Source organism: Candida margitis (assembly GCF_024628925.1).
Source record: "Candida margitis strain CBS 14175 chromosome Unknown scaffold10, whole genome shotgun sequence".
In the NCBI taxonomy this organism is placed as follows: Eukaryota; Fungi; Ascomycota; class Pichiomycetes; order Serinales; family Debaryomycetaceae; genus Lodderomyces; species Lodderomyces margitis.
Window position 1 is genome coordinate 118,706 of NW_026261820.1, and position 27,175 is coordinate 145,880.

Here is a 27,175-nt window from a genome sequence, read left to right on the forward strand (position 1 = left end):
AGAAACACTTTAGTTTTGTGTTAGTACACGGTTTGAACAAAATTAAAACAAAATAAAAATGAATTTAACTTAAGCCAGCAAGACTTGCCCCACTTACACTACCTTTTTTCTCTCGACTCCTATAGTTAAGAAATCTCTGTCGTCAAAACACAAACACAAACACAAACACAAAAGAAAATAAATAAACATAAACAACTACACAAATACACTTGATGCAAAAATCTTTTCATAACCAACAACAAGCCTTGTCTTCTTCCGAAAGCAATTATTTAGACTTAGACTTAGACTTAACTTGTGTAAGTCTGACAATAAAACCAAAACAAATTCCTCCTTCTTATTATCTCCTTTCATTTCACCACTTTTTCTTTTTACTTAATTAATAAAAACTCCTTTGATTCCAACTACATTGTCATTCCTTTAACACCACCACTACTACTACTTTAAATAAAGTATCCACTAACCTTTAGTCATTCCTTATAACACTCAACTCGTCAAAGTTTTTGTTTTTTTTTATTCTTTCTCATTTCAAAAGTATCACCAATGAAGTTCTCAACTGCCACATTATTCGCAGTATTGTCCTCGATCTTATCAGTCGAGGCATCATCCTGTTCATACGACGGAGGAAATTACTACTGTTCAGAAACATCCAAAGTCGTCTACAAAGGTATTGGATTCTCGGGAAGTTACAAAGATGTCACCAATATGGATGAAGACAGTGGGTCCTGCTCGCAAGAATCGTACTCGTTTTCAGGAAACTTGAGTCCCCTTGATGAGGAATTATCAGTTCATTTCAGAGGTCCTTTGAAGTTGTTACAGTTTGGTGTCTACTATCCAAGCAATTCAAGTAGTAATTCCAAGAGAGAACTTGACGAAGAAGACTGCAACACCCAACATGTCCATCATAAACACAAGAGAGCCACTGAGATTGTTCAAGTTACCCAAACTGTTATGGTTGATAGTAATGGAAACACCGTCACTTCACAAACTACTGAAACCACCAACGCTGACAACGGACAAGACACTTCATCATCCTCGTCGTCTTCTGCTGCTGGTTCTGGTACTACGTCCATTACTAATTTAGCTGGTGAAGGAAAAGCTTATAGATCAATCTCAACTCTGTCTGCACCAACCACCACTTCATCCCAATCTTCATCTTCCGAAACTGCTTCCGCCGATGGTGCATGGGAAAGAGATACCTACTACACTCCAGGCAGTGCTGACAACTGTGTCTTTTTGAACTACTATGGTGGTTCAGGCTCTGGTGTTTGGTCATCCAAGTTTGGAAACTCATTGTCATATGCAAATTCTGACAATTCAGGTGCATCCTCAAGTGCTGTTGCTTTAGAAGAAGTCACCATTGGATCAGACAAGGAATTTGTTGTCATGTCAGGTCAAAAATGTTCAGGAGACTCTTGTGGTTACTACAGAGATGGAACCGTAGCCTATCATGGTTTCGGTGGCAGTGACAAGATTTTCATTTTTGAATTTGAAATGCCAAGCGATAGTTCATCATCTGGATACAATGCTGATATGCCTGCTGTTTGGTTATTGAATGCTAAAATCCCAAGAACTTTGCAATACGGTGACTCTTCATGTTCATGTTGGTCCACTGGTTGTGGTGAATTGGATTTGTTTGAAATCTTGTCTTCTGGTTCAGATAAATTGATTAGTCATTTGCATGATGGACAAGGTGCTTCATCATCAACCAACAATGGTGGTGGTGGATCACAAGATTACTTTGCTAGACCAACCAGTGGATCATTCAAAGCTGCTGTTATTTTCACCAGTGACGAGATCCATATTGTTCAAGTTGATGATTCAACAGACTTTGGTTCTAGTTTGGATGAAGATACTGTCAACTCATGGTTGCAACAATCAGGTTCATCAGCCACTATTGGTTACTAGATTAGACTAACCACACATACACAAACACAATGTTTGATTGCCTTTTGATTGCCTTTTGATTGCCTTTGATAAAAAAATTCGTTCTACATTTTGTATTTGTATTTGTATAGTAAATATTAAAAAAAAATCAGATACCCTCGTTCGCACTGAAAAAATTACTGTTCCCTTTCAACACTTTAAGAATATGGGACGCCATGTGGGTGTCGATATAGGCACGTCATCAATTCGAGTCACATATGATTCTCAAACCAATGAGCTACCCATTGTTACACATCGTGGGCGATTCATCACACAATCATCGGTATCCATCTACCACTCACTTTTGCAATTGTTACCATCACACTATAACTCCATTGCTATATCAGCAACATGCTCCACTGTCGTAACGAAAAAGATAAATAACCATCATCTAGAACCGTTCAATATTGAAGGTAATGAATCAGATATCTTGCTTTGGATGGATCATTCAGCACAACAAGAGACTGAATTTCTCAACAACTCGTCTGCAACAAGGATTAGCCAAGCACGACGTCAACTAGGTGGCAAATTCGTTGCTGAATTAGGCCTTCCCAAATTGAAAATGATTCAGAACGTATTTGGAGACAACGATTTAGTCTGTTTTGAATTGTATGATTGGATTAGTTACTTATTAAAGTTTGGCCCATCAGATGGAAGAGTAGAGTATCATCCACTTGTGGAAGACAACACCACCCTACATGCAATCGATGGTTCAATTAAAGGCTGGTCAAAGGAATTACTTGATGAGGCTGGGATCATTATCGAAATTGGTGGATTGGGTGTGCTGGGAAAAATTGTACCTCGATTAGGTGAACCGGTGGGCACTGTGCATGGCACCCGGGCTGTCATTGGTCATGGATGCATTGACTGCTACGCCGGCTGGCTCAATTCATACTCATCTTTTCAAAGTGGTGATGAAACTGATGCAAAATCGTGTTTCATGGTTGCGGGAACTTCCACATGCTTCATCTACCGTGGCCAACAACAAAAGAAAAACTATTCTGGAGTCTGGGGGCCTTACCAACTTGCTAAAGATAACGAATGGTTATATGAATTTGGCCAACCGGCAACGGGTAAGCTATACGAGCGCTTGTTTGAAAAACACGGCAAAAAGGACTACGTCGCCACAACTTTCAAACAACTCGAGACGGGAATGGAAACTTACATAAGCCAGAATGGCAAGGGAATACACGAGCTATTAAAAGGATACTTTTACTATGGGGATGTGTATGGTAATAGAACCCCGTATCAAGATGGTAACATGGCAGAAATGATTATAGACAATCCCAATGGACCATTTGGCCCAATTATTAGCACCACGACCCATGCATCTCTACTTGCAGAGTATATCCTCATTATGGAGTTTCTTGCTTTCCAAACGAGGGAACTTATTGAACCTTTGGGAATAGAGTCGTTAACTATTTCTGGCTCGCAATCAAAAAATAAACGGTTTCTTCACCTTCTTGCTGATGTGTGTAATGTATCCGTCAAGGTGGCGAGTGCAGCAGATGGATGTCAAGGAGCTGCCAAAATGGGTCACATTGCTGAACTATGTCAACAAGGTTACAACTATGACGACGCTTTGGACGAGGTGACAAAGGACAATTCGTCAATAAAGTTGGTTCTTCCTGACACCGGGGACTCCAATTATTCTGTTTCTGCAAACGAACTGTCGTTGCTCGGTGTCAAGTATGAAATTTACCTAGATATGGCCGACAGACAAAGACAATACAGGGACATGATAGGCTGACGGGCTGATGAGCTCTACCTGATTGCATGATTTAAATCACCATGTAGCATATCATTTTGTAAGTTTTCACCTCTAGAATTACACTTCCTTATCTCAGCCGTATTGCCATGCATTAAATTGTAACAACGATTCTCTTCTTGTCCCCGAGTTTCCCCACTGGGTGAATCCAACCCGAGCAAAAGAAAAAGCAAAAGAAAAAGCAAAATAAAAATAAAAATAAAAATAAGAATTAAATAAAAATAAATTTAAATTAAATTAATTATTTTGGGTTGCAAAAAATGAGATTGTGTGTTTGGGGATGTAGTAGTGGTAGTGGTTCTAGTGGGGGGAGGGGGGGGGGCGGGGCGCAGTAAAAGTTATTTGGACCTAGGACGAGCGACCTGGAGGACCCTTTGCCGAGCAAAAATATTTTACAAGACACAAACTTACGTCATCAGGGAGTTTAGTAGGAATATACAACAACAAAAGCCATTAGTGAGTATTACAATATCGTATACGGTTACGCTCACACGCTCTCCCCCTTGCATTGTATTTGTTCAACGTTTTTGGTTGGACAAGCAAAAAAACAAAAAGAGAAACTACGCAAAGACAAAATTAATTAAACCAAACAAAACAAAGAAAGAAAGAGAAAAAATAAAAAAGAATCTTGGTTTACGACTTGTACACAATTATCACCCATATCAACGTATGGTTTTCGTCAAAGCCATCGCTTCAACACATCTAGCTAATCTGAAGCTATGAGCAAAAGTCCACCTGCATCCAATGAGGACATACACCCCATGTCGACTACAAACACCATTCACCACCAAAAAGATAGGTTAGACCGTTTAGACCCCAAATCACGGCTTTCCGACTTCTTTCGCAGTGAGGGGAACTTGGAAGTGATGCTGCTGATGCTGGCGACTCTGCCAAATACTTCCTCCAAACAGGCAGTAACTAAGCTAACTAACAAACACACAACAAAGAGTAATACGACAAACAAGAAGAAGCGGACGACAACATCACGAGCATGCGACGCCTGCGCCATAAGAAAAGTCCGATGTGGACCCACAACGCCATGTTCGCATTGCGTAACTAATGGATTGACCTGTACGAGAAACAGAGAACGCAAAAAATCCGGCCCCAAGACGTTGACGAGGAAAACACTTGATTCGATTAACAATTTAAGCGAAGTGATTGAACTCAATACAAGCAAAAACAACTGGACGAGACCAGAATTGTCGTCCAAAAACTCATCAAATACCGTGTATTCGAAAAGCCCTAGTGTGATTGAAGAGGAGTCGGAATCATCGCACCATCCATCGACACCATCAGTCAGTAATAGATCATCTGTTGCACACTCGGTGACTCCGATACCACCACAACTGGCAGGGTTTGGTGTGGTTAGTGGCTATGATCAGCTGAGTCAAGGACCAGGACCGGGACCAGGACCAGGACCAGGACCAGGACCAGCACCACCCCTAACACAAATGGAGCCAAATCAGTACCCAGAGGTTTCAAATCAGCTACTAGCGGCACAAGGTAAGATGCCAGCGATGCTTGGTCAGTTGCCAGCAGCAAACCAGCTACAGGCAGCCCAAAATCAATTACAATCCCTGGCAAACCAACTTCAAGTTCTGGCTACCAACAATGATGCACAAACCACGTCAGAGGAATACTTGGTAACCCCATTCCACTTGATTGAGAATTTGAATTTGATCGGTGAAGAGCCTTCAATACTGGAATTGCTTGCACCATTGACGGTGCAATCCGTCTTGGCCAATTACACGAAATTGGTGGCGTTTCTAAGCACCAATTATCCCAACATAATCAACAACGATGGGATAAATACCCACTTCACTGAGATAAACTTGATTGACCATCATGATGATTCGTTGTACTTGTCGACCTTACTTATTATCCTCACATTGAATCAAACAATTGCCGAAATCCTCATTAAGTTGAAGAAGCAAAAATTTAAAAAGTTTGTCAGATATCCTAAAAAATATCTTGCATTCCGGCCCTTTAAAACGTTCAAGAACCTATGCCACTTTAAAGTATTGGAAATATTTTCCCTTATTGAAAAGAATTTTATTGTGCCACCGTTGATACCGAGAAACCGAGCCAATGGTAATGGAAGTCAAAATCTTTTTGCCCATTTGAATCAATACCAAATATACTATAACTTATCATTGTCCAATATGCAATTATGCAACTACAACCACATTTTGAATTTGACAAACACCCTCAACACGGCCTCGGGTTTCTACAACTCATACGGAAATGAAGCACAGGAGCACCAAAAGATTTTATACCTTAGTCGAGCCATCTCGACGTTCCAGTTAATCAATGTCAAACAAAATGATTCTTTGGTGCCGATTCGGGAACTATACGAGTTAATCTATTCCTTTGAACGGTACTATATCCTATTCAGCTCGTACAATTATGATGTCAATGTATTTAGAAACAACGACATCTTGTTGCATATGAGAAGTGAAAAGTATCATGGTCAGGGTTATCCTTACGATTTAATGCATATCGTCGACGACCTGGGATTGATGGGTCCTCTCTGCCGCAATGCTGGGTTCAATATGATGTTGGAGTATGATAAGCCGCAGCCTGGATATTTTGAGTTAAAGGGAAGGATTGACGCATTAAGGTGCACTGATCACATGTGGTGTATCCTTAGGGAGATTTTGTTGTTCAAGATTATGCTTGTACGACCATTGAATTTTGATCAAGGCAAGATGGAAATTGTCAGGATTATAGACGCCATCAGTAGCAGTTTAGAAGCAGCTGACTCGGATATTTTCAAAGTCAAGGTGTCCAATTACCAAATCTTACAACCGTTGTTGCATATTTTGAAAATATTTCTCGAGATAAAACAAGTTGAGGTTCGGTGGGGGAAGCCAGTCAACATGCAAGACCAGGAGTTGTTGGTCAGATATACCGAACTTTTAATTACGCATTTGCCATTTTTCAACAACATTAACAAGTTGATCAGGGCACACAAGATACTTAACAATTGGTTCTTGATGTTGAGTGAGGTAAAGAAGGAAGACACAACTAATGAGGAACATTCACAGTCACAGTCACAGTTGCAACCCCAGCAGCCACCACCACCACCACTACCACAACACACTCCGTACCAACAACCAGTACCACTTACTCCACACAATATTGAATTACCTTTGCATACAGGAATTACACCACAGGTGCAAGCTCCATTTGCCAATTTCCCCCATCTTCAGCCACAACAACGAATTGCTTCTCAAATCGATGTAAATGAGTTGATGAGGGATTTCACCGTGTCGAGGTTGGATGAGAACGATTTTGATGTGAATAACCCCACACCAGCAATACAATACAGGGCTGACGACGACGAAGAAGAAGATGACGACGAGCAAGGCTTTTTCAGTATCGTGCCAAAGAATGAACACGGTCATGAGTTTGTCAACAACCCCAACCCTGACAATCATCAAGCTTCAACTGCCGATTTCTTATCCAATGCGCCACCGACACCGCAGTTTACTTTCCCCAACAATGTCAATTCAAACAATCTACATATGAGCGCCAGCACAAGGAGTTTTTTGTCCTTGCTTAATGCTACAAATTATGCCGAAGACAATCAAGTTGAGAGCAACAATCAGGGATCTGGTAATTCCGACAAGGGCAGTCTAATGGGTTCTAGTTTTTTCAATTTGAGTAATTTACGGTAATGTGGAAGGGGGGAAGCTTGGTGGCGAAAAGCGTCTTGCTGTGTTTATATAGAACAAAAGCTTCATCTACGTTAAACCCTAAATTGCTTCAGTAGTATATATATATATATATATATATACCTTGACATCAATTTGTAGACATTTCTATTGTGCGTCGATGACAATTTCAAAGTCAACGAAAAAATAAAAAAAAAGAAAAAGAAAAAGGAAAAAAAATACACAGTAGAATCTCAACAACAACCACTATAGAATCTAACTTGCCACCACCTCCCTTTTTGTTATCGATTCCCCCACCCCATCTACTAATATTTAGCTTTTTTACCCCATTGACCGCTTCAAGAAGAATTACTCTTTGCATTTTTTTTACATCTAACATACAATGGATTTAGACACGGATGTACCAATGGAGGACGTTGAAGAACAACAACAAAACTACAATAACAACGAATCCACTTCAACCAAACCTGCAACCAAATCCACAATCAAGGAAACATCTACCACAGATAACGAAGCTAAAGAGAAAGCGCCACCTCTAGATGCCCTGTCAATCAACCAATTAGACGCATGGATTGAAAAGCTATCCAAATGTGAACCGCTTTCGGAGGCCGACGTCAAGAAGTTGTGCAACATGGCTATTGATGTATTGCTACGCGAAGAAAATGTTCAGCCAGTGCATGTGCCCGTCACGATCTGTGGTGATGTTCATGGTCAATTCCACGATTTGATGGAGTTGTTCAAAATCGGTGGACCTTGTCCCGACACCAATTATTTGTTTATGGGTGACTATGTCGATCGTGGTTACTACTCAGTTGAAACTGTATCATATTTGGTTTGTATGAAGGTGAGGTTCCCCAACAGAATCACGATCCTAAGAGGAAACCATGAGTCGAGACAAATTACTCAAGTTTATGGGTTTTACGATGAATGTTTACGAAAATATGGCTCAGCAACCGTTTGGAAAGTGTTTACCGACTTGTTTGACTACTTCCCCATCACAGCATTAGTTGACAACAAAGTATTTTGCTTACACGGTGGGTTATCACCCATGATTGAGACCATTGACCAAGTCAGAGAGTTGAATAGAATTCAAGAAGTGCCACACGAAGGACCAATGTGCGATTTGTTATGGTCCGATCCTGATGATAGAGGCGGCTGGGGTATTAGTCCTAGAGGTGCTGGATTCACTTTTGGTCAAGATATTTCGGAGCAATTCAACCACACCAATGACTTGAGCTTGATAGCTAGAGCGCATCAGTTGGTCATGGAGGGGTTCAGCTGGAGCCACCAGGAAAATGTTGTTACCATCTTTTCCGCTCCCAATTATTGTTATAGGTGTGGTAACCAAGCGGCAATAATGGAGGTTGATGAACAACACAACAGACAATTTTTGCAATACGATCCTTCGGTAAGGCCAGGCGAACCCACAGTTACAAGGAAAACTCCTGACTATTTCTTGTAGAAGGGAGATTGGGCAGTATGAGCACTGCTTTGTATAAGTTTTTCACTTTATTCTTTTTTATAATCTGTATTAAAGGGCCCTTTTTCTTTTTTGATTATGATTTTTGTAGTAAAGATTGTCATTGTCGCGACACAGTGCATGCGACATCTAATAGCCAACCAGAGGCTGAAGAAAATTAAACCGTAAGCAGACAAAAAAAATTATAAAAAAAAATATTCAATGAAAGCTTAGACCTTCACAGAGTAAGCCATGTTGAGAGCACAAGTTAGAACATTACCTAGATTTGCTGCTCCTTGCAGGTCGTTGTACACCTCAGTGTTGGATTCAGATCTCAATATTACTAAAAATGGAAAGGTGAATATGTCAGTTGGACCAGGAGGCCGTTCATCAAGGACAGGATACACAGCAACCGTGTTTGGTGCAAGTGGGTTCTTAGGACGTTACCTTGTATCAAAACTTGCCAGACATGGTACTACCACAATTGTTCCCTACAGAGATGATTTGAAAAAGAGATTTTTAAAAGTTGCTGGTGACTTGGGAGTGGTCAATTTTGTTGAAATCGATGCTCGTAATTTGCAAAGTATACAAGACTCAGTTGCTCATTCGGACATTGTTATCAACTGTATCGGTGCCGATTACAACACCAAGAATTTCTCAATGGCCGACGTCAATATTGCCTTGGCTGAAAGAATCGCCCAAGCTACGAAAGATGCGGGTGTTCCAAGATATATACACGTCAGTTCCTACAATGCTGATCCAAAGTCGGAATCAGTGTTTTACGCCACCAAAGGTGTGGGTGAACAAGTCGTGAGAGACATTATCCCCGATTCGACCATTGTCAGACCATCACAAATGTTTGGAAGAGAAGACAACTTGTTGAACTACTTGGGTCCAAAGATTAAAATGTGGACTCCAAACAAGAACCAAAAACAAATTTACCCAGTTCATGTACTTGATGTAGCTAGAGCTTTGGAAAAGATTGCATACGACGATTCCACTGCTGGCCAATTGTACGAATTGTACGGCCCAGAAAAGTTGTCATACCTAGATATCAGACAAATGATTCATGGAATAACTGAAAACTATGCCCAAGCTGGACCCATCAGTTACAACTTTTACGACTATGACTTGCCATTGCCAGTTGCCAAGTTGATTGCACAAGTACTGCAGTTGGTATGGTGGAAATTGTCAAACCCAGACCAAATGCAAAGACACGTTATAGATCAACATATAGACCCGGTTGCTAAAACTTTTGCTGACTTGGGCTTGCACGATCAAACCAAATTGGCTGATGTGTTGTTTAGTTATGTGAAACAATGGAGACATCCATTGATTGCGCAAAAGGGTGGTCCTAATCATAAGAAGTTGGATGAATTGAGAACCATCCAACATTTTACTGATTAAATAGGATGTTGTATTAAATCATTACATATATTCATTATTTAATCTCGTAGATACCCGAAGTAGATAAGAGAATTGCGAGAGGGTATTTTTTTCTCTTTCTCGTTTTTCCCTCTTGTGCTTTTTCTCTTTCATCTTCACCCCACTAAAGATCAAAGTTCACCTCTATACTACATATACCAAATGTATCAACTACCACCGATTGACGAGTTTAAAGCACAGTTACCAGAGGAGCAGAAAGTGGTGATTGACCACCTCTTTGAACCCTGTGACTCTCTCAACTGGTTTATACAAAACTTTGTCATTGGCAAACAATTCTCCAGCTACCCCGAGTTTATCAATTTGGTCCGTACCGAACTCGAGGTACTTGTCAACCGCGATGGCTTCTTTGCCGCAAGAAATGGATACGAGGCCAACACTTTGATCAATAATATAATATCGGCGCATCCAAGATTGGGTGCTCCAAAGACAACGAAATTGAGCCAACACTCAGCAGAGGAACAAAAGAAACTCGGTAGTGAAGAAATGCAAAAGAGACTAGCTGAACTTAATGAGAGATATGAGAAGACGTTTCCTGGATTGAGGTATGTTGTATTTGTCAATGGTAGAAGCCGAGATGAAATAATTGTCAATATGGAAGAAAGGATTAGGCGCAATGACATTGCGTTGGAGAGAAGCGAAGCTTTCCAAGCCATGTGTGACATTGCTTTAGATAGAGCAGCCAAGTTAGATGTCAAGTTGTAGTGGTGTGTAGTGAGTTTGTATATGAGTGTTGAAAAATAAAATGTATGGCTCTAAATTTCGGTTAGCGAACGACCTTTTCTCAATTTTTTGTTGAAACCAAAAATTGCGTAAAATATCTGAGATAACATATTTAAAGCAAACTTTAAAGCAAACGCCATTAAGAAATCCAATCAAAAACAAAACAACAATGGTATGTTGAACATATCAAAGCAGAAATCAATTGATCTATGGCTTACTAACTCTCTCATATCTAGGCTGGTGTTTTAGAAAATGCAAGGAAAGAAATCAAGCGTCTTTCTTTAGATGACCACAAAGAGACTCACTATGGACAAATATTTTCTGTATCAGGACCAGTTGTGGTTGCTGAGAATATGGTGGGGTGTGCGATGTACGAGTTGGTCAAAGTTGGACACGACAACTTGGTCGGAGAGGTTATCAGAATAAATGGAGATAAAGCAACGATTCAAGTTTATGAAGAGACTGCCGGTGTCACTGTTGGTGACCCTGTGTTGAGAACCGGGGCGCCATTATGTGCTGAATTGGGCCCTGGTTTGTTAAACACCATTTATGATGGTATTCAAAGACCTTTGAGATCCATTAAGGAGAAGACCAACTCGATTTATATCCCACGTGGTGTTGATGTGCCATCGTTGTCAAGAACTGCTGAATATGACTTCAAACCGGGTCAATTGAAAGTCGGCGACCACATCACTGGTGGTGACATTTTTGGGTCCATTTATGAAAACTCATTGTTGGATGACCACAAGATCTTACTTCCACCAAGAGCCAGAGGTACTATCACGTCCATCGCTGAGCCTGGTTCTTACAATGTCGAAGACGCTGTTTTGGAATTGGAGTTTGATGGAAAGAAACATAAATACTCCATGATGCATTCTTGGCCTGTGAGAGTTCCAAGACCTGTTGCTGAAAAGTTGACTGCTGATTACCCATTGTTGACCGGACAGAGAGTCTTAGATTCGTTGTTTCCATGTGTCCAAGGTGGTACTACATGTATTCCTGGTGCTTTTGGTTGTGGAAAGACTGTTATTTCCCAATCGTTGTCAAAGTATTCCAACTCGGACGTTATTATCTACGTTGGTTGTTTCTCAAAAGGTACTCAAGTTATGATGAGCGATGGTCAAGATAAATCAATTGAAGATATTCAAGTTGGTGAACTCGTTATGGGTAAAGACGGGTTGCCTAGATCTGTCGTTGGATTGCCAAGAGGTTACGATACCATGTACGATGTTAAGCACATCAGCGGAGATAGACATGGTGCCGAAGCTCATGGTATGATGGATTTCACCGTTTCTTCTGACCACAAGTTAGTATTGCGTACCAAGCAAAATGTGCTTGTTACAACTCGCAACTATGGTGGTAAGACTTACGCTGCAGTCAATTATTTTGTGTTGGAGGATTCGAAATATGGTGTGCAGATGGTCAGAGTGAAAACCAAGGTTTATGGGTACCACGTGCATGGAGGGCAAGCCGGTGCTGAAGAGAAAGCACGCCTCTTTGCTGCGGGACTTGATCTTAGCGAATACATTGAGTGGACTATTGAAGCTAAAGACTATGCAAAGGTAGGCGCGAATGTTAAAAGTAATACCACGCAAATGATAAACCCAGTTTGGTTGGAAACAGGGACACTTGGAAAGTGGTTGGAAAATAGAGGTCTGAACAAAGCCTTGGCCCCGACTTTAGCCTATTTGCTTGGTTTATGGGTTGGTGATGGTTATATGGAACACGCTGCGTTCTCTTTTGATCCAAAGGACACCGGATTAGTTGAAAGAGTCGAGCGCAACGTTGATTTGCTTGGATTATCTATGACTTCCAACGAGTACCATCATAAATGCGATAATCTTTCAAGTGACGGTGTTTCAAATGATGACAATGTCGCTGAAACAGATTTTGATGCAACCAACTACGAGAAATTTATTGGCGAGCAAGTGGCTATTGCAAGAGCCCAAAATGCTGAAGTCGATTTAGAAAGTGATGCTGATACTGATCTCTCTGAAATCTTCGAGGACGAGATCGAAACATCAGACTCTGTCATGACTTATGAATCAGATTTGTCAGTAACTTCATGGGATCAACGAGGCGATTTGACCGTTACTCTCCACGGAAAAGGAGTCCATTTGAACGGAATTAGAAAGCACAATAATTCTAACAACGTCGTCTGGGATGCCATCGAGTATTTTGGAGCGAGACAGAAGACCCAGAATGGCTTTGAAAAAACCGTCCCCAATCACTTGGCCTTTGACGACATTGGTGTTAGAGAATTCTTCTTGGCTGGTTTGATTGATTCTGATGGTTACGTGAAGGAAAATTCCGACGGTTCGAAGAATGCTACGATCTCAACAATTCATAAATCCGTTTGCTATGGTGTTCTCAAAGTTGCGCGCTCTTTGGGAATTAAGGTATCAATTAGCACCGAGGATGCCAAAGTTGATCTGGCTGGAGTCAATCATCAGTTTGTGTACCGAGTTTTCTTGAATGGTCCAGCTTTAACTGGAGTTCTCGCAAAATGTGCTCTTGAGAGAAAGAAGTCAGCGGAAACAGATTTTGAAAGAGGGCCAGTTTCGTTCCATTTCGATTTGGTCCCTTGTGGAAAGCAAGACTATTATGGTATCACTTTGGACGAATCCTCCGATCATCAATTCCTTCTTTCCAACATGGCCTTAGTGCACAATTGCGGTGAAAGAGGAAATGAAATGGCCGAAGTTTTGATGGAGTTTCCAGAATTGTTTACTGAAATTGACGGAAGAAAGGAGCCAATTATGAAACGTACTACTTTGGTTGCCAACACTTCAAATATGCCTGTTGCTGCAAGAGAGGCATCCATCTACACTGGTATCACTTTGGCCGAATACTTCAGAGATCAAGGAAAGAATGTCTCCATGATTGCTGACTCTTCATCACGTTGGGCAGAGGCCTTGAGAGAAATTTCTGGTAGATTGGGTGAAATGCCTGCCGATCAAGGTTTCCCTGCCTACTTGGGTGCCAAGTTGGCATCTTTCTACGAGAGAGCAGGTAAGGCTACTGCATTGGGTGCACCGGATAGAACTGGGTCCGTTTCAATTGTGGCTGCTGTTTCACCTGCCGGTGGTGATTTCTCCGATCCAGTCACTACTTCAACTTTGGGTATCACTCAAGTGTTTTGGGGTTTGGACAAGAAGTTGGCACAAAGAAAACATTTCCCATCGATAAATACCGCCGTTTCGTATTCCAAGTACACCAATGTCTTGAACACCTACTATGACAAGAATTACCCTGAATTCCCCCAATTGAGAAACAAGATTAAGGAAATTTTATCCAATGCTGAAGAATTGGAGCAAGTTGTTCAATTGGTTGGTAAATCAGCATTGAGTGATTCGGACAAGATTACGTTGGATGTTGCTGCTTTGATCAAGGAAGATTTCTTGCAACAAAATGGTTATTCGACCTATGATGCATTCTGCCCAATTTGGAAAACGTTTGATATGATGAAAGCATTCATAGCCTACTATGATGAAGCACAAAAGGCTGTTGCTAATGGTGCCCAATGGTCTAAATTGGCAGAAACTACCAGTGATGTCAAGCACTCTGTCTCATCAGCCAAGTTCTTTGAACCAAGCAGAGGTGAAGAAGAAGGTGACAAGGAGTTTGGCGAGTTGTTGACCAACATCTCAGAGAAGTTTGCTGATGCAGCAGAGTAAAAGAATTTAATTAGGTTATATTGCAGAAAAAAAGTAAAAGAGAATAAACGTTTTCAACTCAAATTTAAACAGTAGTCAAATGAGTCGTTAAAGAATGTCCAAATTCCGTCAAAACAAGATGTTAAGAAGTTGTCCAGCCCATCAACCAAATCACGAACCTCTTCATCAAACAGGTTTACAATTGCTGCTCTTCTTTCAGTCTCTTCGCCGAGGTTCGAGTCGTCAACCGGTTTACTGTAGTTTAACACAAACTCGTTGATGGGGATACCTCTTGGGGTGTAAACAGGGTGTGGCGAGGACTCCCCGGCTTCTCTAGTGATGATGACAGTATTTGGCAATGATTCGCTCTTCTCCTCCTCCTCCTCCCTTTGTTGTTGCATTTCCAAATCGTGCACCACAGGCCTGGGTTTAAACCAGGAGGCAACACTCTCAAGGAATGATTTTGGTACAACTCCATAATCATCTCGTTGAAAAGGGTGCATATTGTTCATAATCACATCATTATTCTGCTGAGACTCAGTTGGCCTGAATCTATCATAACGGTGTCCCACATATTCATCAAAAATATCACGACCAAATAGAGAAGTTGTTCCTCGGGGTCTAATACTAGCTCGTTGTGGGCAATATAAATCAGCATCATAGGGTGGATCGTGTGGTGATACAAGTGAGGGAACTTCAGGGGTTAATGAAGTGGAAAGTGGATCCGAATGAGTTGGCGAAGGGATCTCAAATGAGCTCGATGTAGTAATTGGTAGAACTTGGATAGTGGAAGCGATATTGGTGCTGCTTGATTGGATATATTTGTAATGGTTTGCTATATGGACTTGAAGTTGGTGCGTGGGACTCGAAATCGGTGAGGTGGTATTGTATGTACGATTAGGTAGTGGGGGTTCCTCGTGTGGGTGATGTACTGGTTCTATTAGCATGGTACGTAATTGTTAGAAGAGAAAGTGTGCAGAAGAGAACTTGTAATGCTATTTGACTGCAAAAACAATTTGTCAAATTTGCAACAAATTGGAACCAAGTTACACACCAAAAGTTGGAAATGCAGATAGGACCTGTAAACTGAAGAGGAAAGCAAGCAAAGCTCTATAAGGTAATGACCTAGGTAATAGAGAACTTGAAGAGTTTAGACTGTCACAGATAGCTAAGAGTATTTCGAAATTTGCTTCGATCTGAGTACTGTCTTCAAATGCATATAGAACAGAACCTTTTAAAACCATTACATCGCTATAGGGCGTATTTTCCTTACTCGAAGGGAAGTCTTCTTCCTCTCAGTGCCGAAGAGAGAGGTTGAACGATAAAAAAAGACCTTTGGGTGTGTCCCTCTGCTTTTAAATTTAATAGTCAAATTTTTATCCCTTTTTTGTTTGAGAATATATTTTTAATAACCTTTAATAACAGTTCTCAAAATGACGTGATTTTGACATTTGCTGTTGATTCAAAGAAGAGAATTATAAAATAAAATTCAACAAGACTTTTTAAAACATTTAAACCCCTCCTTTTCCCTTCTACTTCCTTCTTCTAAAATATTATGTACGTTTTGTATAGTAAGATGCGTCACAATGTGTAAGTGATCATTTGATTTAAATCAAATGGTTGCGCAATCAATTCCTCAATTCATCTTCAACATATACCAAGTGATAATCTGGTGAGGCTTTTCCTTGTTAAAGAAAAGATATCTATCATCTCATCAGGAGTCATTGTGTTAGTGAGACATCTTTCATCTTTCAGCCTCCTTTATCGCGAAGCAGGAGATGAGTCAATGTCAGATATTTGTTGATGCAAAATAGAAGACTTTTCTTAGCCCATAGAGACAGGGATTGCGTATTGTGATATTAGTGATATGTCGAATATCGCTGCCATTTCTTTTTCGTAAATTGAGTAATTTATCTTGGACCTTAAACATACGTTAAATTACATTGTTCCGTAAAACTCATGAACTTGTAAAAATCACTATAGAGGTAACTCCCAAATCTCTTTGCAAATCAAAACGACGTCTATCACAGCAACGCTCCTGCTTATCTTACAAAGATGTCACCTCGATTCTACTCTTCCAATCCATAAACATTAGATACTACTTACAAATAAATACCAATTTCTATACAATCTTTTCTAATCAACATCAATTTTTCCTTCATCCTTTAATTTTTTGTACTTTTTCAACAATTTTCGATTCAATTTTCTTCTACTTCCCTTAGCTCCACTACCATCTGATGCATCCTCGCTATTATCACCACCTTGTGAATCATTTGTTTGATTCTTGCCAAAAAAAGATTTCGAGTCGCCCATTAACTTGTCAAACTCTTGCAACTCCTTCAAGATCAGATCTTGTTCCCGTTTAGCCCGTTCACGCTCAGCAATCAATTCTTGCTCCCATTTCTTGAACCCTAAGGGATTATCAACTTGGTAAGGAGGTACAAATGCCATGTTATCTTCGGGTATCACATCCCATAGAAATTGATCTTTAATTTTATTCATGGCCGGGTTGAGTGTTTTCAAACCGGATAAGGATTTTTTCAAAGGGTGTTCCAAGATTGGGTATATTTCATTATGATCCGGCTCCATATGAGCACTGATCTCCTTACCTAAATGAATCAAACTGCGGTCATCATGTTCACCAGCAATAAAATTCTTGATTTTTTTATCTAAATCTTTGGTCTTTTCTGGACGCACATGACGCTTTGGTGGTTGGGGTGGTTTGATAAACTCGCGAGGAATAATGAGGTCTATCCCCTTGGGTTCATTTATTCGGTCAAGAATGTGTTTTTGTCCAAGTGACTCATAGATCGATTCAAATGATTGGTCCTGAAGATGTTTTGGCATCTGGGGCAAAGCTGAAGTGGGGAGATATTGTGGCGGTTGCGCAGTAGATGCCAAAACAGCAGCTGAAGTGGACGCTGATGGGTTTGTCTCTGTTTCTGATGTAGTGGTTTCCTTTAATCTTCCGAATATCTTTCGTTCTTCTTTTGATTTAGTCTTTGGTTTATCGTACAATTTCTTATTGCTGACGGGCTTTGTCGTGTGAGATAGACATCGTATCGATGGACCTGAGACTCGATTTGGCTGCGATAACAGTCTTAAACATGTCCTTGTTGTTAGCATCTTGGAAACTTCTCTAATACCAGTGTTGTGTAAAAAGGCGTGGTGCATACACTGGTCACCAAAAATTATAATGTGTCTCTCTTCGCTCCAACGCCAACTGGAGAGAATTGATAAAACAGACACGACTTCTAGTGTCATTAATTGAATGTCACAATATTGTATCAAACGACAAAATTAGTAATGCCACAGTTTTACTCGAATAGATTTATATGCAGGAGTTAACATTTTGTGTTTTCGTTGAAAATTTTTAGGTACTCGTGGGGTGCCCCTCCAATCAACGCAAAGTTTGGACCAATTACCCTTTCTCTTGAAGACCAACCCGCGCTTCAAAGTGTATGGTAAAGAAGTTTCCTCGACCAAACTTATCGAAATTATTCAACAACACCGCCATGTCTGTCCATAGAGAGAAAATTGACGTTACCCAATTACCGCATCACTATGATGGTCAAGTGACTCTTGCTGTTATTGGAGGTACTGGATTATACGATTTGCCCAATTTACACCCAATTGCAAGGTTGACTATTAGTACACCGTGGGGTTTTCCCTCAAGCCCCATCACCATCTCCAAGACTGATCTGGGATTCCCCGTGGCATTTTTAGCCAGACACGGTCAACATCATGATTTGTTACCTAGTGATGTTCCGTCAAGGGCCAACATTGCTGCATTGAAGAAATTGGGAGTCAAGGCAATTGTTGCGTTTTCAGCTGTTGGGTCCTTGCAACAGGAAATTAAACCGAGAGATTTCGTCTTGCCAACGCAAATCATTGATAGAACTAAAGGTATCAGACCATCAACTTTTTTCGAAAAGGGGTTTGTGGCTCATGCCATGTTTGGTGAGCCATTTGATTTGAAATTGAACGCGCTTATTGCTAATGCTATTCCATCTGAGGGGTTTCTTGAAGGGTTTGATAAACAAGATGCTAATCCAACTTTACATACCAAAGAACAAACCAACAACGGAGAGGATTTGACAGTTGTGTGTATGGAAGGACCACAATTCTCCACTCGTGCTGAGTCGAAGTTGTATCGTTCATGGGGTGGATCCATTATCAACATGTCAGTATTGCCCGAAGCCAAATTGGCAAGAGAAGCAGAGATTGCTTATCAAATGATTTGTATGTCAACTGATTATGATTCATGGAATGAGAGTGAAGAACCAGTCACCGTAGAAACCGTTGTTGGCAACTTGAAAGCCAATTCGGCCAATGCTTGTAAATTGGCAGCAAAATTGATCGATGAATTTGCCGAAAAAGGTGGTGCAATTGGCGATGATATTCAAGGATCAATGAAGTTTGCTGTAAGTACTAGTCCTCATGGGGTTAAGAAGGAGTTGTTGGAAAAGATGCATTTCTTGTTTCCTGGTTATTGGCAAGTTTAGATTATATAGACAAATAGATAATAGAGGTGTATTTCTTTAATCGTAACCGTTATCCATTTTTATGCTAATATACATTATACATGAAACCTAATAATACATCTCTCTAGTCGTCATCATTAAATGCTTCTCACAGAATGTGCCAATGAATGAACTGGTCTCAAAACAGCTTCATCCAACTCATTATCATATTCCAAATCATTCCAAGAATCTTCCTTGGAGTTATAACTATTGTAAATGACCCAGAACAAACATCCACCAATAAAACAAGCCACGGCCAAACCAGTGTATGTCCAAACCATCTTGGGGTCTTTACTGACTGGCGACAAAGCAATACCAATGGCGGAACCAAAAGCGTTGGTGACAAGGAAAAGAGCCATAATGAATGATTTCATTGAAACTGGGGCTTTGGTGTAGGCGTATTCCAACCCGGTGACCGAGGCCAAAATTTCCGACATGGCAATCAACCAATAAGCTGGGGTTTGCAAAGCAATGTGGATATTGTTACCATTTGGACATGAACCTGGGTCGTCGTAACATGGACCTGATTTATAGATGTAGTGTTGTAAAACGGCAGCGTAAATCATAGCACCAGTTCCAAACATGAATCCGAAAAAGATTTTGGTGATTGGTTTGACAGGGGTGAATCTTCTAAGGAATGGGTAGACAAATCTTTCCATGATTGGGATAAAGATAATGATGCAGATGGAATCGAACGCTTGCAAGAAATCATTGGGCAACCCATGTGCTCTCATTTGACCAGCTTGAGAAACAAAATTGTTCAACATTTGTCCATAAGTAACCCAGTAAACTGGATAAAAGACAAAAACTTTACATGCATATAAAGCACGTCTAACTTCTTCAACGAAATGGTCGGTCCATGGGTATTCCTTTTCTGGGTGAACTGAAGGCTTAGCATTGTCAAGGTTGAATCCATTGGTTAAACCAACCCAAGCACATTTGAAAGTTTTGTTAATGATTTTTTCCGAAACTGGAATATCAACCGATTTATTCTTACCAGCAATCAAAGCAGCCAAAGCAAGGAAAAAGAAGCAGAAGGGTAATAAGTAAGCGGCCCAGAACCCAACATGAGCTTCTAATTCAGTGGTGGCAATAACTGACAAACTACCAATATTGATCATCAAATAAAACCACAAAAAGATATTTTGCACCGTGATATTTGGGTCAACAATGACACGTTCACCATTCTTTCTAACGGAAATTCTTGGCTTTCTTTTAGGCACTTGATCAGCCAAATATGGTGACACATTAGATTTAATCAAACCAGTACCAATACCAATGATGATAATAGAAGTGACATACCCACCAAGAGCAGTATTCTTACTGGTGATGGATGGAATAGATGTAACAAACAAGATCAAAATTCCAATAATGTAAACAAAACAAGCCACGAAAAGGGTCTTGTACTTACCCCAATAGGTATCGGCAACCCAACCACCCAAGATTGGAGTGATATAACACCAGAATTGGAAGAAGTAGGACAATGCAGTAGCACCTTGTTGCTTCAAGGCCAATTGCCCCTTGGGGTGATCATTAGGTCCATGCTGCATATAGTTTTGGAAAGGAGCTGACAATCCATAATAGGAGAATCTCTCAGCCAACTCAACAACAGCAACTAACCAGGCTGCCATGGGGATCTTATCGGCAACATGTCTCAACGTTTTAACTTCGTGTTCAGTTGGCTCTCTCCCTTCGTCCTCTTCTTTAAGTGAATCATCAATATAGTTCATCTCATCTGATGAGGATTTCTTAATTTCAGCATCGTCCTCGCCAAGAGATGCTGTTTGGATGACATTTTGTTGATGCTTTTCATTAGTCACTGATGGAGATGCATCTGATGAGGAAGTGAATGCAGCTGTTTCGTCTTCGTGGGGTTGGACGTGTTCTTTAACACTTTGTATATGGTCGGTCTTTTCTGACATTGTTGTAAAAAGCCAAGACTATTTGCCAAAGTTAAATTTAATGTCTTGGACTAAGGGGGAGGGGGTTGAATATAATATAATGGAAGTAAGAAAATATCCTTTTTATCTTATTTTTCTTAAACCCTCTTTTTAAAACAAGAAAAATTGCAACCTATTTATTGGGAAGGAGAATGAAAGGGAGATTTTTTAAGTTCCTGGGGGTGTTTTTGTTTTTTATTACTTATTGCAAAAATATAAAGAAAAGAAATGCAGAGATGGAAATAGAAATTTTCCCCAACTTGTAATTTGTCATTGATAAAAGAGAGAGGGCAAAGTCCATGACTTTCTTTTTTTAGCTTGAAACATGCCATCTCTCTCTTCTGATTGTGTCTTAATAGACAAGAAAATTTTCTTTTGAAGGGCATTTTGACAATTTTGCAAAAACAATAGTATTGTTCATTGGTTGCATCAACTAAAAGGTGTTTTGTGTCTCTGCGGAAAGCAAAAACAAAAAGAAAAAAAAAGCAATTCACAGTGTATAAAGAGAGCAATTAGACGATGCACAAAATCTCAGTAGCCGTCGTCGTCGTAGCCTTAATTAAACAAGTAACACGAGAAGAGGAGGAAGCGCTAAAAATTGAAAAACGGAGCACAAATGAAAAGCCCAACCGGGTCGGGGAAATATCGTGTGAGCTTTGGGGGGCTTCGGCCTAGAGCCGTCTAATTTAGATACAATACAATTTTGTGTGTCGTGCCGTACGAAAAAAATTAACCAACGATTATAGGTCAAAGGGCAAGCAAAATAGATGGTTTATCGTCAAGCTTAAGAAATATATGCTCACTCATGTAACAGATACGTGGTGATGAGGAGGTAAAGCTAAACTTGAACTCAGGTCAGATATACCCTTCACTTCTCATCCTCTTTTATTTTTTATTTTTTGGTTCATGTCACCTGTGTAAATCTATTTATCCGCTGTTTTGCTGCAGCCGCCTGTCTGTCTCTCGTTATGGGGTCACGGCATTTTTACTCAAAATGTCAAAAACATTTCTATTGTCTAAAGTTATATGTCACAAAACTTCAAATACAATCACAAACCCACTTGAACATTAGTCTTTAATTGACGCCTTAACAAAAGTAGATCTCTCTTCCGCTTTACTCACAGATTAGTAACGACTTCCGAACTTCATTTGAAGATCCCCCTTTTAAGCCTCCTTAAAACCCAACAAACGTTTTTCAAACAAGAGAAATACCGGTATTGCACGGCCATATCCTGAGAAAAGGAAAATAAGTTTAAACCTGGGAAGACGCTATTGTGCTTTGATTGAATCTCGATCCGGTTGTGTTTAGAAGCATTCTTGGTAAATCGCCGTGCCAAGTTAGATTTAGATGGCAATTACCCTCCTGTTACCCCAGACTATTTTTTTTTGAAATTTATGCATCTGGTGCAATGAACTAGCGTAAACAATGAGATAAGTGAAACTTTTCACCACAAAGTAGTTGAACAAGCATACACAAGCTGTGTTTTACGATACAGCCTACATTGGGAATACTTTTCTATTATCATCCTATTTAAAAGAGATACAATACAAACGGTCTATATTGTCTTTAAGGATCTTGCAGGATTCTAGGTTTCAAGTTTTTAATTTCGTGCTACCACACTTAAATACTTCTTGAATTGTAGATCCAACTATGAAGAAAACAGGTGACGTCTTTTTGCAGAGTGTTTACTGCATCCATGAATACGTAATAGACTATAATGTAACGGATTGGGTGATGGGTGAAGAGGCAGTTCTTGGCAAAGGAACACGTACGGCTCCATTGGATTCATGCAGGGCTCTCTGCTTCTCAAAAAAAAAAAAATTCCACCTAAAACTCTCCCCTTGAGCCGTACGATGGGCCGAGGAGGAGGGACAACGGCATTTACAAACCAAAAGACTTTAATAAAACAATTCCACTGTTTTTTGTGCTTATCGGTTTGTCCCTTACGTAAAATTGCATATTTTAAGAAACAGCACACAATACTACAAACTATAAATGATAGCTTTATAATGAATAGTGTATTTTGAATCAAATATAAAGAACTAAAAAGATAATACAGAAAGTATAGACACAGCATTCAATAGGCCATGAACTAAACTAATCACGATTTCATACAATCGCCGTTATTTTTAACCAAGACAAACAGCCTCTTACTCTTAACACCAGAAATGGTAGATTCTCTTGTAGAATGGCTTTGCTTTCAAGATGGCCTTTTCTTCAGCAATTTCTTGTCTAAGCAAGTCCAAATCCAAGTCAGTTCTACCAGTATCAATATCAATTTCACTAGCTCTGTAATATATTTTCCAATTCCTCGAGTAAAGCTTATGACCAACGTAAAATACAAGCACCACGGGCACAGTCAAGAAATTCATAAAGAAATCATTGGCGTTGGGCTTAGTTCCCAATGGCCATACAGCGATCCAGAATTGTAAGCATAACACAACCAAGTTCAAAAGCATACCCCAGTAAGCACCAAATAAACCAGCTTGAGACGTGAATGGAAGTTCACCCGTGTCTCTACCTTGGGCTCTCAAAGCGGCTCTGAATCTAATAAGACACAAGTTGATGGATCCCCAAGTGAAGATTGATGATAATCCGGACAAGGCCAATAACCAATTGAATACAAGATTCTGTTTTGATGAGGCGGCAAGGAAACACAAGGCACCAATGGCCAATTGAATAATAATACCAACTAATGGTCTACCTTGTCTATCAATGTATCCAAAGATCTTTGGTGCTTGGTTAGAGGCAGCCAATGCAGCTAAAGTTCTAGATGAACCGAAAACAGATGAGTTACCAACGGACAAGACAGCAACCATGATAACAACATTCATAACCGAGGGCAATCCGCTAATACCACCCAACTTGATAGCAATGACAAAAGGAGATGCCGAGGCGGTGTTTTCAGCATCAAACAAGTCGGTATTGTCATAAGGAACCAAGATCCCAACCAAAGTCAAGCAAATGACGTAAAACAAGGTGATTCTCCAAAACACTTGTTTACAAGCCTTAGGTAATGATTTTCTTGGATTGCTCGATTCAGCTGAGGCCAACCCCACCAATTCAGTACCGGCAAATGCAAAAGCAGCACCGACAAAAACAGTAATAACTCCTTTGACCCCATTGGCAAAAGCACCAGGATGTTGCCAGTATTTGCCCCCAATATACCCACGTCCATTAGGCGATCCACCAGCAGCCAATACAATACCCAAGATGATAAACCCAACAACAGCAGTGACTTTAATGGCACTAAATATAAATTCAGCTTCACCGTATCCACGCACACCAAAGAAATTGATGGCTATAATAAGTACGTAAAATATAACGACAAACGCAGCTGAATTTGTCGTCGTGTCCCAAAACTTGATCGTCACTGCCGCAGCCACCAATTCCAACGGCAACACCACAAGCCACTGCATGGCATAGTTCCAAGCCATAGCAAAACCCCAAGATGGATCAATAAATCTGGTATTGTAAGTGACAAAAGCACCGGCCACAGGGAAAGTGACCGCCAATTCACCCAATGATTGTACGGTACAGTAAATCATAGTACCAATAAGAATATAAGCAATGATTAAACCAGCCGGTCCACCTGTATGCAACGAACTTCCCAGCCCCACGAATAAACCAGTACCAATACTTCCACCAATGGCAATCATTTGTAAATGTCTATTCTTGAGTGATTTACTCAAGGGCGAATTTGCCGTCAAGACGGCGATCTTCTCGGCTTCTGACAAGTTGGGGTCTATGCCCATGGCATCAGTGTCGGCTCTTTTGAACCCATCTTTGAATTTGGCCCATCCTTTTAATGGTGGTTTCGAATCCTGGGCGTCGAAAGCGTCAATGTAGACGCCGCCTTCTTTATCTTCAGAACCAGCAATTTCACGCGAGGTGATGTAGTTTAATTCCTTCTCTGGCATTGTACGTAGTGAAGGAAATTGTATATATGTGAAGTAAAAGAGATATTTATGTTTGGAAGATGGAGATTTGGGAATTTTGCTGGTATATTTATATCTATAGAGGGGAGAGGAAGAAAGGGACGAAACAATGAACAAACAATGTGTTGTTTTGGAATCTCGATAAAAACAATAGAAATAAAGAAATTGCTTTAATCAACTATGCTTTTTTTTTACCTTTGTTTTTTTTGATAAAGGTGTGGTTTATTATGAATTATTACGCCTTGTCTTGTCTTGTCTTGTCTTGTATTGTATTGTTTTATCCAATGAAAAACGTTTCTTAACAATCAAATCAGAAAGTTAAAATTAATTTTGCATAAAGAGAAATAAGATACATATGATATGATATCTAATGCATAATGGATTAAATAGAGGATAAGTAATGCGTATGTAGCTTTAACCAATTCAGAAAATGTTACTTGCGTGTGTGTGTGCGTGTGTGTGCGTGGTTGTTGTTTTATTGTGTTTCAATTGTTATTTTATCTTATCAGTTGCGAAAAGAACAAAAGAAAAAAAAAAAAAAGAAACCAAATTAAAATTAAACTATCAAAAAGGAATTTAATTTCTCTTACTTGTCTGCATTAGATAAATAAAATACGAAACCATTATTCGGAACAGTCTGTCAAAGGAGCCTTTGCCCGGTGTTGAAGGTAATTGAGGCAAGTTAAAATGTCTGTTGTCCAACCAACTGATCAACCAAAAAGGTTTACCGATTGGAGGTGTAGGTAGATAAAATCCAAAAATTTAGGGGGAAAAGTAAAAATCATCTTGTGCTTTTTTTTTGTTCAACTAACTAACTAACCGTAAAAGTCTCCTGTTTTAACTTTTTGATGGGATCGTGAGTGACTTGTAGTATAAAGTGTTGGGAAAGTGTGTGGTAGTAGATTTTGTGCATATCAGTAGTGTCATTAATAAAATAAACTAAAATAGAAATTCATAAAAATGCCGTACAGATTAATTACATAAGCAATTACGTAAGGAACAATTTAAGATTTGATATCATTTTGACACAAACTTACGATTACATCAAGTATAGCCATAGCCAAAAAGTCACACTTTTAATAGCATTCAGACACGGCAATAAAGACAGACTCTATTATTAGGAGATAATGGGCCATTGCATTTTCGTTTCAATCGAATTGTGTTCAAGTACTTCTGTTTATTGACTGCACAAGGGTACAACAACTTTACTTGTTGTTGTTACATTTGAGCGGATATGTGTTCAATAACATTCATCTTTAACACGACATGCATACTCCAACTACCATCACTACGATTGTCTCCCTAGGCCAATTTCTATTTTTCTCGTCCCTTTTACCTCGTCAAATATGTGCATCACATACATACATCTCTTCAGCAAAGTAACAAAAAGCAATTCCCCTCCGCTACAATCCAACACATAAAAAAATATACCCATCAACTGAGGGATTTATTTCTGGGGCGGGCTAGCGAGGGACCCAAATTTCTGTTTATTTTGCTCAATTTTTCCGTCGGAGAAATACAAAGTTTGAGATACAGATAAAAGACTAATGCTCAAAACACTAGTTCATTTGATAAGTTTCAGTTTGGAAAGGCTTGTAGTATTTCGTCCCTCTTCTCGTTTTTTGCCAATACTACCCCCTGCAACAATTGAATCAAAGGTTTTATCCTCTCTCTCAACAGTTCGTTTCATCTTGTTTTGCACTGTTACCGAAAAAGTCTCTATCTGCACATCATGCTAATTCTAGCAGTAACAATGCAAAAAAACAAATGCTTTGCGTGAATCAAAGAGAAGCTCTCGCCTTTGAAAGTTGGAGAGAATCATACTTAGCAATTCTTTGAACCTTTGTTTCTTTCGTAGAAGATTCTAAAATGTATTTTGATTTCCGCAAACCCAAAGCTTCCTACAGCGTTAAGTGAGCTGGCAGCACTTACTACCAATTGCCTACGACAAATACCACCAAAGTGTTCTCAAACACCTTTTGTCTAATGCTCCCAAAGCGCTCTTAGGCTATTCGAAACATCCACACAAAGACTAAAATTTGAACCTAACTATTCCCCATTAAAAAGATCAAAAAAACGCCGTAACACACGCGCCGCAATTCCATATTCTCCATTGTTCTAAGC

At 39.9% G+C, this 27,175-nt stretch overlaps 11 protein-coding genes across 11 annotated transcripts; 7 read left to right on the forward strand and 4 right to left on the reverse strand. All coding sequences in view use genetic code 12, as the record gives it.

The window, feature by feature from the left end:
• Window positions 1-540: 540 nt before the first annotated feature.
• On the forward strand, window positions 541-1,905 carry TOS1 (Tos1p; the record flags this gene model as incomplete). Its single annotated transcript, XM_051815260.1, has 1 exon — window positions 541-1,905. One exon carries the CDS (start codon window positions 541-543, stop codon window positions 1,903-1,905), a length of 1,365 nt encoding a protein of 454 aa, XP_051671251.1.
• Window positions 1,906-2,089: 184 nt separating this feature from the next.
• On the forward strand, window positions 2,090-7,371 carry CANMA_003118 (uncharacterized protein; the record flags this gene model as incomplete). The annotated part of the gene is made up of 2 exons (XM_051815261.1): window positions 2,090-3,612; window positions 4,704-7,371. 2 exons carry the CDS (start codon window positions 2,090-2,092, stop codon window positions 7,369-7,371), a joined length of 4,191 nt encoding a protein of 1,396 aa, XP_051671252.1.
• Window positions 7,372-7,750: 379 nt separating this feature from the next.
• PPH21 (phosphoprotein phosphatase 2A catalytic subunit) lies at window positions 7,751-8,830 on the forward strand (the record flags this gene model as incomplete). The annotated part of the gene is made up of 1 exon (XM_051815262.1): window positions 7,751-8,830. One exon carries the CDS (start codon window positions 7,751-7,753, stop codon window positions 8,828-8,830), a length of 1,080 nt encoding a protein of 359 aa, XP_051671253.1.
• A 249-nt stretch (window positions 8,831-9,079) lies between these two features.
• CANMA_003120 (uncharacterized protein) lies at window positions 9,080-10,234 on the forward strand (the record flags this gene model as incomplete). Its single annotated transcript, XM_051815263.1, has 1 exon — window positions 9,080-10,234. One exon carries the CDS (start codon window positions 9,080-9,082, stop codon window positions 10,232-10,234), a length of 1,155 nt encoding a protein of 384 aa, XP_051671254.1.
• Window positions 10,235-10,414: 180 nt separating this feature from the next.
• On the forward strand, window positions 10,415-10,975 carry CANMA_003121 (uncharacterized protein; the record flags this gene model as incomplete). The annotated part of the gene is made up of 1 exon (XM_051815264.1): window positions 10,415-10,975. The coding sequence occupies one exon, from the start codon at window positions 10,415-10,417 to the stop codon at window positions 10,973-10,975; it is 561 nt and encodes a 186-aa protein (XP_051671255.1).
• Window positions 10,976-11,162: 187 nt separating this feature from the next.
• TFP1 (H(+)-transporting V1 sector ATPase subunit A) lies at window positions 11,163-14,670 on the forward strand (the record flags this gene model as incomplete). The annotated part of the gene is made up of 2 exons (XM_051815265.1): window positions 11,163-11,165; window positions 11,230-14,670. The coding sequence occupies 2 exons, from the start codon at window positions 11,163-11,165 to the stop codon at window positions 14,668-14,670; spliced, it is 3,444 nt and encodes a 1,147-aa protein (XP_051671256.1).
• A 53-nt stretch (window positions 14,671-14,723) lies between these two features.
• Window positions 14,724-15,596, reverse strand: CANMA_003123 (uncharacterized protein; the record flags this gene model as incomplete). The annotated part of the gene is made up of 1 exon (XM_051815266.1): window positions 14,724-15,596. The coding sequence occupies one exon, from the start codon at window positions 15,594-15,596 to the stop codon at window positions 14,724-14,726; it is 873 nt and encodes a 290-aa protein (XP_051671257.1).
• A 1,189-nt stretch (window positions 15,597-16,785) lies between these two features.
• On the reverse strand, window positions 16,786-17,913 carry CANMA_003124 (uncharacterized protein; the record flags this gene model as incomplete). Its single annotated transcript, XM_051815267.1, has 1 exon — window positions 16,786-17,913. The coding sequence occupies one exon, from the start codon at window positions 17,911-17,913 to the stop codon at window positions 16,786-16,788; it is 1,128 nt and encodes a 375-aa protein (XP_051671258.1).
• A 197-nt stretch (window positions 17,914-18,110) lies between these two features.
• MEU1 (S-methyl-5-thioadenosine phosphorylase) lies at window positions 18,111-19,154 on the forward strand (the record flags this gene model as incomplete). Its single annotated transcript, XM_051815268.1, has 1 exon — window positions 18,111-19,154. One exon carries the CDS (start codon window positions 18,111-18,113, stop codon window positions 19,152-19,154), a length of 1,044 nt encoding a protein of 347 aa, XP_051671259.1.
• Window positions 19,155-19,270: 116 nt separating this feature from the next.
• Window positions 19,271-21,094, reverse strand: PTR22 (Ptr22p; the record flags this gene model as incomplete). The annotated part of the gene is made up of 1 exon (XM_051815270.1): window positions 19,271-21,094. One exon carries the CDS (start codon window positions 21,092-21,094, stop codon window positions 19,271-19,273), a length of 1,824 nt encoding a protein of 607 aa, XP_051671260.1.
• Window positions 21,095-23,269: 2,175 nt separating this feature from the next.
• On the reverse strand, window positions 23,270-25,033 carry GAP2 (amino acid permease; the record flags this gene model as incomplete). Its single annotated transcript, XM_051815271.1, has 1 exon — window positions 23,270-25,033. The coding sequence occupies one exon, from the start codon at window positions 25,031-25,033 to the stop codon at window positions 23,270-23,272; it is 1,764 nt and encodes a 587-aa protein (XP_051671261.1).
• Window positions 25,034-27,175: the final 2,142 nt, after the last annotated feature.